This window comes from Natator depressus, chromosome 2, assembly GCF_965152275.1.
Source record: "Natator depressus isolate rNatDep1 chromosome 2, rNatDep2.hap1, whole genome shotgun sequence".
NCBI classification, from domain to species: Eukaryota; Metazoa; Chordata; order Testudines; family Cheloniidae; genus Natator; species Natator depressus.
This window is the reverse complement of record NC_134235.1, coordinates 151146001-151161509: the sequence shown is the minus strand read 5'-3', so window position 1 is coordinate 151161509 and position 15509 is coordinate 151146001. Positions and strand designations below refer to the sequence as shown.

The 15509-nt window shown below is 44.6% G+C and overlaps 1 protein-coding gene across 1 annotated transcript in view; it reads right to left on the bottom strand.

The window, feature by feature from the left end:
- Positions 1 to 15509, bottom strand: part of ERP44 (endoplasmic reticulum protein 44) — a 123208-nt gene that overhangs the window by 88631 nt on the left and 19068 nt on the right. Inside the window, exon 2 of the mRNA XM_074945131.1 lies at positions 11725 to 11797. Coding sequence (XP_074801232.1) covers positions 11725 to 11797 — 73 coding nt within the window. The remainder of the gene's footprint in view (positions 1 to 11724; positions 11798 to 15509) is intronic.

Sequence of the window (15509 nt, the reverse complement as noted above, 5' to 3'; positions counted from 1 at the left end):
CTCACCTCACCACTTGGCATGGCCTTTAAGGATCTGGAAGGTCCAGCAGAGATATACAAGAACTTAAAGGCAGATAGAGAGGAAGTGTTCCCAGGAATAAGTAGTGATGGGGAAAAAGACAGGCACTGTTTCTTTGAGGGCCTGGGACCAAACAACTGGCAGAATGGGCAGGGCGAGGCTCCCTTCTTTCCTAACCAAATCGGGGATCAACTAGGAGAAGGGGACCAGCATAAAGGCTGTCTCCTTCCTCAGAACAGGGACATAAATCAGCAAGGAAGGCTGCCTGCTAAATCCTCCAAGCTAGGGGACTAACTGGAAAGGATGTTCAGCTGAAGGAAGCTAGAATAAGCCCTGCAGCTGGCTTAAACTATAAAACCAGCTCCCAGAGAAAGGTGGGGGAGGGGGGAAAGACTTCTGAATGAAGGACGGAAATACTGAGTATGCTGAAAGCAAGGGGCCTAGGATACAACCTCTGTTCAAGAAAGAGAGCTGAGGGGGAACTCCTGTTAGAAAGAGGGAAATATTGACTATTCCAAACCAGAGAGGCTGTGTGAGATAGAATCCTAATCCCCAAGAGAGCTGAGGGGAAACTCCTGTTTAAAGGAGAGGGGTACTGACTATCTTAAGGCAAATAGCAGAGAGGCTGTGAGCAATACAGTCCAGCTGCTGCAGAGGAGAGCTGAGAGCAGCTTTGAGGAAGCACCTTTGTAGCTGGCCCCAGGAGAATCCTCAAGGCATCACAAAGTCAGGGCGAGTATAGCAGAGTCTGCAGATTTTGTGAAGATGCCGATACGCAAGGTAAAGGTAGGAACAACCCATGGAAAATGGTGGTGGGATTGAAGAAACAGTACTTAGCCACCCAAACAGGGTCAATGGGCTGGAACCAAGAGAGGTTGTATAGGTGTTAAGAATAAAAGAAGCCAAGAAAAGACGGTTACCTACCTTTTCGTAACTGTTGTTCTTCGAGATGTATTGTTCACGTCCATTACAGTTAGGTGTGCACGCACTGCGTGCACAGACGTCGGAAACTTTTTCCCTTAGCAGCTCTCATTGGGATGGCAGGGGAGACCCCTAGAGTAGCGCCCTCATGGTGGTGTATATATTACCCTGCTGGCCCGACCCCCCTCGGTTCCTTCTTGCCATTGATTCCGACAGAGGGGAAGGGGGGTGGGTATTGTAATGAATGTGAACACCACATCTCGGAGAACAACAGTTACAAAAAGATAGGTAACTGTCTTTTCTTCTTCGAGCAATTGTTCACATCCATTCCAATTAGGTGACTTCCAAGCTTACCATAGGAGGAGGGTAGGAGTCATGGAACGATTGAGTGGAGAACAGCTCTGCCGACTGCTGCATCATCTATGGCCTGTTGGTTAACAGCATAGTGGGCTGTAAACGTGTGCACTGAAGACCAGGTGGCTGCTTTACATATCTCATGGATAGGGACCTGAGCCAGAAAGACTGTCGAAGATGCCTGTGCTCTGGTTGAATGGGCCGTAATTGTTGGGGCTGGGACCTTGACCAACTCATAGCATGTGTGAATGCAGTCTGTGATCCCGGACGATATGTGTTGCGCAGAGACAGGAAGACCCTTCATTTTGTCAGCTATGGCGATAAACAATTGGGTCAACCTGCGGAAAGGTTTCGTTCGCTCTAGGTAGAAAGCCAGGGCTCTCCGGACATCCAGAGTGTGTAGGCTTTGGTGTCTCGGGCTCGTGTAGGGTTTTGGAAAGAACACCAGTAAGTAAATGTCCTGACCCATGTGGAATTGGGAGACCATCTTGGGGAGAAATTTAGGGTGAGTCTAAGCTGTACCTTGTCCTTATGAAACACTGTGTAAGGCAGTTCAGAGATGAGGGCTCTCAGCTCAGGACACCCTCCTTGCTGAAGTAATGGCCACCAGGAACACCACCTTCCAAGAAAGGTAGAAGAGGGAGCAAGTGGCCAGGGGCTCAAATGGTGAGCTCATGAGTTTGGAGAGGACCAAGTTTAAGTTCCAGATTGGGACAGGTGGGTGAGAATATGGGAACACCCTTTCCAGACCTTTGAGGAATTGCCCCACTACGGGATTAGAAAACACCAAGTGCCCAGACTCCCCTGGATGGAAAGCTGAAATGGCTGCCAGGTGTACTCTGATGGACGAAGGGGATAGACCCTGATGCTTAAGGTGTAGGAGGTATTCTAGAATAACTGGGATGGTAGTCTGGAGCCGTTGAAGGCGCTTGGGTTCACACCAACAGGAAAACCTTTTCCTTTTTGCCAGGTAGGTAGCCCTAGTGGAAGGTTTCCTACTGCTGAGGAGAATCTGTCTCACCGACTGAGAGCACTGTCTCTCCATGGAATTTAGCCACAGAGTTTCCATGCCGTGAGATGCAGAGATTGCAGGTTCGGGTGAAGGAGGCGCCCGTGGTCCTGCGTGATCAGATCTCGGTGGAGAGGCAGAGTGATTGGGGCGTCCACGGACAGCTCTATAAGGATTGTATACCAATGCTGTCAGGGCCAAGATGGGGCGATCATGATTACCATCGCCCTGTCTCTGCGAATTTTGAGGAGGACCCGGTGGACAAGCGGGATGGGGGGAAGGCATACTTCAGACCCCGGCCCCATGGTATTAAGAACGCATCAGCGACTGAGCCTGGACTGTGGTTTTGGAATGAGCAGAACTGAGGGCACTGACTGTTGCTGTTGGTGGCAAAGAGGTCTACTTGGGGATAACCCCACTTCTGGAAGACTGACTGTATGATGTCTGACCTGATTGACCACTCGTGCATGTGGTAAGACCTGCTGAGGCAATCCGCAAGCTCGTTCTGCACTCCTGGGAGGTAGGATGCTTCGAGTTGAATGGATCGGGCTATACAGAAGTCCCAGAGAAGAAGAGCCTTGCGGCAGAGAGGTGAGGAGTGGGCTCCACCTTGTTTTTTTATATAGAACACGGTGGTGGTGTTGTCTGTCAGGACTGTCACGCTGTGATCTTGTAATGTGGCATGAAAGGTTTGGCAGGCCAGACGAACCGCCCTGAGCTCCTTCAGGTTGATATGGAGAGGTATCTCGTCCCTCGACCACAAGCCTTGCGTCCTCAGGTACCCTAAGTGTGCGCCCCAGACCAGATCTGACATGTCTGTTATGAACATCAGAGAAGGTTGGGGCTTGGCGAAGGGGACCCCTGCACAGACCACTGGTCGGTCCAGCCACCAGTGCAGGGATTCTAGCACCTGACCTGGGATCGTTACCACGAGGTCCAGGGGATCTCTGTATGGACGGTAAGACAGTGCGAGCCACGCTTGTAAGGGTTCAGAGTAACAGCCGTGTTAGTCTGTATTCGCAAAAAGAAAAGGAGTACTTGTGGCACCTTAGAGACTAACCAATTTATTTGAGCATAAGCTTTCGTGAGCTACAGCTCACTTCATCGGATGCATACTGTGGAAAATGTAGAAGATCTTTTTATACACACAAAGCATGAAAAAATACCTCCGCCCACCCCACTCTCCTGCTGGTAATAGCTTATCTAAAGTGATCACTCTCCTTACAATGTGTATGATAATCAAACCAACTTATTTGAGCATAAGCTTTCGTGAGCTACATCATCATACACATTGTAAGGAGAGTGATCACTTTAGATAAGCTATTACCAGCAGGAAAGTGGGGTGGGGGGAGGTATTTTTTCATGCTGTGTGTGTATAAAAAGATCTACACTTTCCACAGTATGCATCCGATGAAGTGAGCTGTGGCTCACGAAAGCTTATGCTCAAATAAATTGGTTAGTCTCTAAGGTGCCGCTTGTAAGGGTCTTAGTCTCAGTCAGGCATGCTTAACCACGTACGTGCATGCTGCCATATGTCTTATCAGCTGTAGGTGACACCTGACTGTGGTAGTGGGATATCGAAGCATTGTATTTACGATCTGCTCTATGGCGTGGAAGGCTCGCGTTTGCCTGTCTCGAGTCCAGGAATACCCCTATGAACTCTAACCTTTGGGTGATATGAGAGAAGATTTGGGCACATTGAGGAGGAGCCCCAGCCTGTGAAACGTGTCCATGGCCATTGTCACGTGGGACTGAACCTCTTCCTTGGAACGACCTGCGAGAAGCCAGTCGTCAAGGTATGGGTACACTTGAACCTGCCTTTTCCGCAGGAAGGCTGCCACCACCGACATGCATTTAGTGAACACTTAGGAGGCTGTGGAGAGGCCGAATGGGAGAACCGTGAACTGGTAGTGATGCTGGTTTATGGAAAACTGGAGGAAGCGTTGGTGCACCGGATGAATAGCGATATGAAAGTATGCGTCCTTCATGTCGAGGGCAGCAAACCAATCCCCCAGCTCCAAAGATGGAATAATAGTGCTCAGGGAGACCATGTGGAATCAGAGTTTGACCACAAATTTGTTGAGTCCGCAAAGGTCTAAAATGGATCAAAGACCCCCCTTTGCCTTGGAGATTAGAAAGTAATGGGAGTAAAACCCCTTTCCCCATAGCTTCTGCGGAACCTCCCCCACCGCACCTATCTGGAGGAGCAAACGAACCTCCTGCATAAGGAGCTGTTCATGAAAGGGGTCCCTGAAGAGGGATGGGGAAGGTGGGTGGGAGGGAGGGGAGAAGGAAAACTGAAGAGTGTATCCCACCTGTACCGTGTGTAGGACCCATCAGTCCGACGTTATATGGGACCACACACGATAGAAGTGGGATAATCGGTTTAAAAACCATGGGGATGGATCCCAGAACTGGGTTGGTACACTGTCCTCGGGCACGCCCTCAAAACCCTTGCTTGTTTCCAGGTTGGGGCTTATTCTGGCCCTGGTTAGGCGTGTTGTTCTGTCTGCACTGTTATTTCTGCCCCACCTGCGATACGGCTCCTGCCTGGGTTGGGGTTGATACTGCCCCTGCTGCAGAGGCGGAGGCTCGAAGGGCTTTCTCTGGGTTACTGGCATATGCATCCCTAAGGACTTCAGTATGGTCCTAGAATCCTTGAGGCCATGCAGCCTGGAGTCTGTTTGCTCCAAGAAAATGCCCGAACCTTCAAAAGAAAGGTCTTGGACGGTATTCTGGACCTCTGAAGGGAGGCCTGACGCCTGGAACCATGCTGAGCGTCGCATGACTACCTCTGAGGCAATGGTTCTGGCCGCAGCATCTGCTGAATCGAGGGAGGCTTGCAAGGAAGTCTTAGCCACCGCCTTCCCTTCCTCGATTAAAGCCGCAAACTCAGGGTGTGCGTCCTGGGGCAGGCGATCCTTAAACTTGGACACTGCTGTCCAAGAGTTGAAGTTGTGTCTATTGAGGATTGCCTGTTTGTTGGCTATGCGTAGCTGGAGGCCCCCAGAGGAGTAGACCTTTCTACCGAAAAGGTCCAAACACTTAGCTTCCTTGGCCTTGGGGGACAAGGCTTGTTGGCTGCGTCGTTCCCTTTCGTTGACTGCTGAAACGATTAGGGAACAAGGAGTTGGATGGCAGAACAGGAACTTGTAGCCCTTGGAAGGGGTGAAGTATTTCCTTTCTACCCCCTAACCGTTGGCATGACGGAGGCCGGGGTCTGCCAAATAGTGTTGTAGTCGGACTATATGATCTTTATGAGAGGGAGTGCGATTCTGGAGGGACCCTCAGGGGCCAGAATGTCCACCATGGGATCCTTGTGCTTGACTGTTTCTTCCATCTGAAGACCCATATTGAGGGCGATTCTGAGGAGCAGCTCCTGGTGAGCCCTGTGGTCTATTGGTGATGGTCCTGAGACTGACGTACCTGCCACAGCCTTGTCTGGGTGCCAGGGAATAATAGAACACTGAACACTGAACTCGACCAGAAGCAGTGCCGAGATGGTGACCTACAGCGGTGCACCACTGCCGGCTTCCCTCTGGACGGAGATCTTTTGCTGCCTCGAAAGTGTTGGGTGCGGAAAGGTGTTCGAGGACCTTCTCCAGCCCTTCGTCGACACTAAACTCGATGGGTACTGGACTCAAGGGGGCCTGTGGCACCGGAGTCGATGGTGCCGGGTCTTGGCTCAGGCCCACAATGTGTCTTTGCGTGCTGGGAGCGTCTGAGTTGGCTTAGTCGCTCTCTGGGGAGAGCGCCCTCTTTCCCCTTCCTTGTGCCGCTTAGTCGGTGCCGGCGAAGTCGACCAGTGCCGAAGTTTGTTGTCCTGTCTCGGTGCTGATGATTTATGGTGCCTGGGCAGTGCTGGGTCGCGCATGGATGCCGGGGCACTTCGCACTGAGTACACCAGGGCCAGTGCTGGTCGGTCAGAGGCTGTACCATGGCCTCCATGAGCAACTGCTTAAGGTGAAAATCTCTTTCTTGGTGCGCGACTTAAAGGCCTTGCAGATCTTGCAGCACTCTGCCTGATGAGATTCTCCCAGACACCGGAGACAGGAGTCGTGGGGGTTGCTCTTGGGCATAGACTTGCGGCACGTGGCGCAAGCTTTAAAACCCTGGGCTTGCGGCATGCCCCACAGCCCAAGGCTGGTGCTGGAAGTAGCTTCCAGACACCTGTGACAATGGATTTCTAACTACTGATAACTAACTGATAACTATGCATGAAAAGCTAAGTGATCACGAGCGAGAGAGAGAACATTCCAACGCCACTACGGTCAGTAAGGAGGAACTGAAGGGGGGGGGGGGTGTGTCAGGCCGGCAGGGTAATATATACGCCACCACGAGGGCGCTACTGTAGGGGGCTCCCTTGCCGTCCCAACTGGAGCTGCTAAGGGAAAAAGTTTCCGACATCCGTGCACGTGGCATGTGCACACCTAATTGGAAAGGCCGTGAACAATCACTCGAAGAAGACAACAAGTTCCAGACAGAGGAAAGGGAGACAGTCTTGAAGTTTCCTATTTTCTGGCCTTTTCTGTTAACCCCAGAAGGGGAATGGACTGGGCAGTGACCTGGCTGGAGGGCCACATAAAACAACAGATCATTGTGGAGCCAGAACAGCTAAAGGGAGCATTAGAATCCCTGCAGTATTGCACCTGAACACAAGGAGATGATCTGGAAGCGAGTGGCTCAAGCACACTCCCAAACTGAAAAAATCTGGCACCAAATCGTATGTGTGTCTCTCCAACTCTAGATAGGGCTAGTTGGGAGTCATGCAGATCACTCTGACGGAACTGAGGGCAGCTACAGCACTCTGTACTCCCAACAACAGAGAAGTATTTTCTCCTGTTGTACTTCAGGGACTGCTTCAGTTTGCCACATGATCTATATTCCTTTACACAGTGTCTGGGAGGAGCCAGAATTGTAAATTGACATTTCTGATGACTCTGTTTCAGTTTTCCATCGTTTCCCATTGTATCACTAAGACAGCTGGTAAATAACCTGCATCTGTATTGCACTTGAAGGACCAAAGTCCCATGAAACAGATTTGTATCTTCTTATATTTTTCAGACAGATACACGTAGGCCATGGGTGTTTTAGGCTGAGAGGATCATACTTGCAATACTATTCACCAACATTAGTACTGCTTGTGAATGCATGTGGAGGGACTAAAGGCACCAGTGCCAGTTTGTTTTTGAGCCGGAGTTGACGGGGGTTGAGTTGGCCTCATGCCATCTGAAATTTTTCATGACCAAAGGAAAGGGCTGAGGTGATGCCTGCCTGGACTTGGCACCTATGTTAGGACCTATATATTAAGGAGAGTACTGTGGTTTAAAAATCTTCCCCAGTTCAAAATGCTAAGTCCCTGACCACTGGGGAAGAGAGCTATCACCATCAGTAGTCACACCAGATTTAATTTGTACTGGTGCATGCTGAGGAAACTCCTAGACTTATAATATGGAGGCTAGGAGAGCTAGAAAGAAGAAATGGTGGGGAAAGATGCCCCTTTACTGTTTACTTTTCCTTCCACATCTTGGCTACTTGCCCCTCATCACTTCATTGCCAGCTACTTAGGGGGGTTGGAGGGGGAGGGGTGGAATGGAGTTAGTAGTGAGGCATGGCAATTGCAGCAGAAGCCAGGAACTATAACCTGGACATTAGGGCATGGCAACCCACAGCAGAAGGTGGTGACAAGATGTAGCTGTAACTTTTCTATGGCTCTGTAGATGTCCTCCTAGGTATAGTGTCACAGCACTTGATACCCTGCCTAAAATAATCTGTCCTTAATGCTTTGAAATCAAATTATATAATATAATTTGATTCCCTAATGCTGATTTGGACAGCTGGCCTTCTTCCTGAGGGGAAGAATCATTTCCTATGTTTGGTTATATATGTGCATACCTAGAGAAATCAACATACATCTGTGGCTTAGTCTTTTCTGCAGTGATCTGTCATACTGTACTCTGTGAATGTGAGTAGGCTCTGCTGCTTTATTTCTTCTTATAATTCTGCTTCTGAGAGGGCCTGCAAAAATAGGCTCATAATTAATAAATTAGTGTGATCTTGGTAACTACCATCTGGTAAATTACATTTTTACCTCTAGCAAAATAATGGAACAAATACTGAGGGGAAAAAATCACTAACTATTTAAGCACAATAGCACTATAGTCAACAAGCAGCACTAGTTTACCAAGAAAAAAAACCTTGAGACACAAGCCAGATTGTAATTTTGTCTAAAACCAAAGTTACTACATGAGACAAGGTGGATGAGGTAATATCTTTTATTGGACCAACTTCCATTGGTGAGAGATACAACCTTTCAAGCCACGCAGAGCTCTTCTTCAGGTCAGAGTTACTACATGAACAGAATACAAAGTGGATTTTAGAAAAGCATTTAAATAGTGTTTTCTTGAAATCTTACTCTCAAAATTAATTAAAATTGGCTTGGATATGAAGACTCAGATTGAAAGTGACTGATAGACTAAAAATAAAAAATGATAAAATGCAAGGTATTGAATATACTCCTGGGGGAATTCTGAACTACTGTGCAATGCAGAATTTGTGCAGAATTAATGTTCTACACAGAATTTCATTTTCCCCTGCAGAATTGGTGCTGCAGAGCTGCTGGCCACCACTAGGGGTGGCTGAACCGAGCAGAGCCTGGCTCTCCAGCTTGCAAATACAGGATACTGCCAGAGGGAAGGGGAGCTGGAGGATTCCGAGCAGCTGCAGTTCCCAGCATGTCTTGAAGGAAGGAGACAGTGTGTAGGAAACTGCATACATGACCAGGATCCAACATCTGGCTGTTTCTCTCTCTGGGGGTAGGGGGTTTGGGTGTCTGGGCTGGGGGGGGGAGGAACGGGACACACCCCGCGGCTGGACTCTGGGACGGGGGTAGGGGGCTGCAGTGTCTGGGCGGGGGGGGGGGGGGGCTGCAGATGGGCTCAGGGAAAGTGGGTTTCTGGGATCGGAGAGGTAGAGCTTTCCCCCAAGAAGTACCCAACAAAAGCATAACAGAGAAACAGGAACGGGGTTGTCATAGGTGTTTCTTTAACTCTCTACTCCTAGGAGAATCTTTTTTGTTGTCTGTATTGTTACAGACATATTGATTGACTGGTATATTTAAATAAATCACCAAAATAATTGAAACTGATGTGATGATATTTTGTTTTTTGACAAATAAAATATGCAGAATTTTAAAATATTTTGTGCAGAATTTTTAATTTTTTGGTGCAGAATTCCCCTGGGAGTATGAATTGAAGAGTGTGGGGGAACAAAGTGTCCATAGGGTACTGCAGAGATAAGTGTGAGGTTTGGCCTTATTTAAGATTTTCTAATTATCTTTGTGTCTATGTGGTGTTAAATAGGCTAAAGAACATTCACAGAAGATGTAGGAATTTAAGCTGGCCCAAAGAATCATGAAGTACTTATTGAGAAGGGTAATAGGATGAAATTAAGAAAATGACCATTTAAAATGTATATCAGGAAAAAATGATGAATGTCCTTGGAAAAGGGCTTCCATCATTTCCATTGTCAGATTACCACTTAAGAAATTTAAAACTAGACTGGCCAATTCAGAATCATATAGTTACTATACGAAACAATCCTGCAGTACCATACAACCTTTTTATTTTACAGTTCTAACTTCTGGTATTAAAAAGCCACTTTACTTTACCTATTTGAAGTGTACAGAAAAATTTAGTCAGACAAAACACAGTCAAAGTTTACCCCTAGGCAAACTGGGTATTTATTAGATTCTAGCTGAAGAATGTTCAAGCAAGGAACATCATCTGACTGCATAAAGCAAACACAATAAGACAGCAATAACTGATTTGTCAATTTGTCTGTGTATTTCAAATTGGGTGAATAACTGTGGTGTCTGGATATCACTTACAAGAATAAAAGCATAATTTATCCAAGAAAGACTACTAGGATCTTTTGCAGGTTTCAGCTGCTTGATGATCTCTCTCAAACATTTTATTGACAGATTTTTCTTATATAAAATCTTCCTGTGATACCCTGGCACCCCCTTATTCACCACTGTCATGTAATTAGGATATGTTTTGCACAAAGTATGCATTGTTGTGAGGTATCATTCTAAAAGTCTTGATCTGCTAAACATTAATATCTTGTTGGACTGTATGTGCTATCATCGTATGTGAAGCTATGAAGTTTGGCTATGTATGTGAAACATGTTGTGAGGTTGAAAACACCCACAAGCAGCCTTTCCGGTACAATAGTAAAAAGGTCAAACAATGTTAATGGCTTATTGAGGAAATGCACACAAGCAAAGGATTACCCCAGGAATTGTGTACAATAGAAACCTCTCAGAGATAGCTCTACACAATGGGAATGGTTTGACTCACGTCACAGCAAAAGAGCTTTCCAAAAAGTGGGAAGAAGATATAAAAGGGGAACATGACATAATGATAGTACCTCACTCTCCCTACAACACCACAGCTGGAAAGACCTGAGGAACAAACACTGAACTGGGGGATGTGATAGTCCCAGGCTAAAGGGATTTCTAGTCTGTGTATTAAAACCTGGGAAACCCAAGCTGCAAAGCAAAGGCAGCTTGTGCCTCAAGAATCTGCCAGCCTGTTTATCACTCAAGGTGAGAATTTGCTAATTCATCTCCAACCTATTATGTATGTTAAGCTCAGTTTGTGTTTTTGTTTATTTACTCGGTAATCTGCTTAGATCTGTTTGCTATCACTTATAATCACTTAAAATCTATCTATCTTTTTATAGATAATAAACTTATTTTATGTTTTAATCCAAACCAGTGTGAGTTTGACTAAGGTATCTGGGGAAAATCTCAGCTCATTTACCACAAGCTATGCATGGTCCTCTTCATATTGAGGGAGAGACGGACCGGGTATTAAACCCGTATACTGGCCAGATTGACCAGGGCAGGACGGTACTGCTCTGGGGTCCTAGGCTGGGAGGCTGGTGGTTAGCGAGCCTGCAAGTAACTGCAGCTGGGTGTGTCCCTACTTGTGTGAATGCTGGTGAAAGTGCAAGCTTGGAGTACTTTGCAGCTTGTCACAGCAGCACAGTGTGAGAGGGAGCCCAGGCTGGTGGGTCAGAGGGCTCAGTGGTACCCGAGTTTCAGGTGGCACCCTGGGGGGAACCTATCACACTTCCCACATTCACTAATAATGTATTCATTTCAGACATCAAGTTTTTTCTTAGTCTCTTAAGATCCTAATTTAAACAACAGCAAGATAATTTTCAAAGTAACCCTTCCATTCAGAGAATCAATTCCGGGCAAAGACACTGACAAAAGTGCAATACTTAACATTTCTATTTATATAGCAATTTTCAAAGCACCGGTCAAAAGTTAATCTGACAATAACCCATGTTTTACACACAAGTAAAGAACAGTTGTAGATGCATGCAAAGACAAGAAGTTTCAAAGTACTTACTTAAAATGTCATCTATATTTCCACTATCTAGACTTGTTATTTCACTTCTTGCTGGATTCAGAAGCCACGATACCTGTAAAAAGAAACAGGTTTTAAATCTATATTTAACATTTATAATGTTTCAACATTGAGAAATAACGTATCTCACAGATTTTAAACATCATAGGTTAAAAATGACAATACATAACATAGCAAAAATTCAAGTAGTTTCAGAAAAAGGCACTACAAATTTGTAATTAAACTTTATTTACATATGTATAAACCCCTCATGCAGTTAAAGTATTATCTGGTTATAACCTATTCAATTTTTCCTCCCTATTCTTTCAGTTCCAAATATGTTCAGTAAATATTACAGGTAATTTCTATGCCTTGAAGAAAAAAAATCTCTATTCAGAAATTTATATTTTTAAAAACAGAAGACCAGTCCATTTACTCCTAGCAGTGAAATGAAAGCCACATATTAGCAATCCAATTGTCTTACTCCACAGAGAAAGATTTAGGAGTACAGTGTTAGCCCCATCTAAGAGTTTTCAGCTAAGAGGGTTTTTTTGTTTGTTTCGGTTTTTTTAAATTGCAGTTGTGCACAGCTAAACTAGCTTTGTTTTCATTTTCTATGGTTCCTCACATCTCTTCAGTCCTTGAATGCAATGGCATTCAACTGTATTAAACGTTTACAGAACCTATCACCATGACAGTTAGAGGCTTCAATTATAAAATTAAGTTACATATCTGGACTCAATGTAATTACTATGGCAATACCAAGTTCTATCCACATTTACTTACCATTTGTTTTAAAAAAGAGTCTAATAGCGTGATTAGCAGTTAAATGTAGAAAAAACATTTCAAGCCAGACAAGATATAATCAATAACAGATGAGGTTTTGGGTATCACATTGCCTTCCATTCTCCTCTCTGCAAAGATTAAGATTCCTTTGTGGTGCAGGGAAATCTGGAAGGTAGAGAGGGGGCAAAAGCACCAAAGGAAAATGTATGAGAACTAGACAGTTTCACTTGCAGCTGTGTGAAGAAACCACACTAGCTTATCAATTTCACTTTTCGTGCATAGACCCAGGGGCTGAATGGTCTCCTGCATAGGCCATTCCTAAAGCAGAAATCAGCCATCACAGAAGGGAAGGTGGAATAGAAGACAAGACACACCACAGCTAAATCTTCACTAATAAAATAGGAGAAATTTAACCACAGAATAACTAATGCTTGTTAGCTATCCCACTGTAAAAACATAGTGGAGACAAGACACTGTCCTTTTACCACAATGTAAATGAGGCAAGGTCAACCCTGGGGTAGTAGGAGGGGCATAAGACTGCTGACCTCACCTAGTTACCTCATTCTGAATTATACAACTGCCCTATCTCCAGTTAGGATATTACAGTGAGATAAACTATTGTTAAAAGAGAGATCGAGAGAGAGAGATCTTTGTGTCAATTAAGACAAAGCCTTAAAGGAAGAGGTGGACCAAGAATCCCAGGAAAGGTGGAGAAGGGAAAAAAAACAGAAGCAATTGCCTCATTTGGGATGGAGATTGAGTTTATTTTGGCTCACGTTAACAGTACTTGTAATTATTGTATTGTAGCATAAATGAGACTTACAGTCCTAAATCTATGTATACTTTTCAAGTGGTATGTGAAGGGATGTAAGCAAAGTCTCTTTTTCCCCTATTGGGATTATCTAGCTATTATCAATTCCCATTAAGCATCTATGATACTGATTTTAGATTTTCTAGATTCCAGTACCAACATAATTCAAGTGACAGGTCTCCCCTAGATGTTAGGAACATTGGAACGTTCACTTAGGCATATGTAAATCAGCTTGGAAAACCATGGTAACATGTAACAGTAAGGCGTTATCTGTATCACTCAACCTGGTCCTTTTTGATTTTCTAAAAAACAATGGTATCTAGGGGAAAGCTTATAGAAAGTAAGATGTCTATTACTGAGACAGTGTATCTACAGTAGCTGTTTTTCAGTACCTCTCTCATACATGGACTGTTGAAGTCTTGGAATTCTAGTCTATATAGGTTTTTATACCATGGTCATCAGCATGGTATCTGAAGGCCTTCCAGCCGTTCTTTAAGCAATATGACTATACACCTGTCTCACTTGTTGTCGTCTCAGGGAGAGAAGTTTGTGCACTGGAGTGTCTTAATTTGATAGGGTTTCAGTTTGGGTTTTTAAAAATATATACATTGCTATATATTTACGTAACAGAAAGCAAGGTCAACAAAATGCACCTTGCACTTGGAGTGGAAGGTGGAAGTTTGTGATGGTCCTTAGTGGTTTGAGCATTGGCCTGCTAAACCCAGGGTGAGTTCAATCCTTGAGGGGGCCATTTAGGGATCTGGGGCAACTATGGGGGATTAGTCCTGCTTTGAGCAGGGGACTGGACTAGATGACCTCCTGAGGTCTCTTTCAACCCTGATATTTTATGATTCCACAGTCTCAACCCAGCTCCAGAAAATGTTCCGTCTCCTCCACAGAATAGATTTATCCTTACTGCAGAATTGTGAAGTCCCAAAAAACTGAGAGTCTGAAATTATTTCCCTGAAGACTACTGGGTTTTGGGACTAGTCTCCTCTGATGGTCTTCCCATTAAGACAAGAACATGACGTCCAGATATCTTCTCCAAATCCTGAAAAACTAAGAAAAAACCTCCAGAAAGTGGGACCTTCTAAGATGTATCACACAGGTCTGCAGAGGAACCTTTGTGACAGGCTTCTGTGTGACGCTCCACCTGCATTGCAGTTTCAGCATGTCAGATCCCCTGACACATCAACCTGAAAGGGTATAATTTCTTAAAGCCACAAATCTGTCGTTAGCATAGTGTTACTGTAGCAGTGGCCACAACTTCTGAAAACAAATTTTATCACCTGCATGTTTATTGTGGTAACCTGGTTTCAGAGTCAAAATACTAGTTTTACATTATCATGGTGTTTAGTAATATATGCTTACTTTAAATGGGGCAGGAACTCCCTAAGTTTTTATGTTTATATTTATATTTGTAAAACACATCTTACCACGATGTGCATGTACTTTCCTGAAAACCAAGTACAGGGTTCACTGACCAAGATAAAACCATACCCCAATCCAGAGAAACAAAATATAAACTAGCATTTCCCAATACAAACACGTGAGGCAAACCCTTCAAAGAGAGGAGCCTTAAAGAAAAAGTAAAATGTTTGGTAGCTTTCTCGAAGTCTGTTATTGCATCAAGGTTTGGTACAACTAGCTGTCTCTACTGAAACAAAGCCCAAAAAACAGAGTCTTCAGACATTGCAGTGAAGATAGAGTGGCACTTAGACACTCATTTCTCATTTTTGTTAAAACTAGCGTACAGTATACCTTTCCCCAAAGCTCCCTTAGTCTGAAGCTACTGAAATATTCTATTTCTCATGAGAAGTATAAAAGAATGGAGTCCAATATCTTTGTAAAAAGTTGTGACATATCAACATATTGACAAAACAGATGAGGATGCCAAAACCTTCACAATGGATGGATAAGGCTAAATGTAAAAAAAAAAAAAAAGTGTATCTTCTTATATGAAACATTATGCCAATCAATATGCAACGTTTATGTTCAGTTCAGAGGTTTTTAATATATAAACTGCCCAAGGCAAGAAAACATCGCCTTTTGACCCAATAATCCATGAGATGAAAGAAGTTTTTTTTTAAATTACTATTAATATTCAACATGAAGGGAGATGCAGTTTCCTTATTTAAATTGCTAAGGAGCTACACTGTTCTGACAAATTTTATCTTGGCTTCTACTGAAG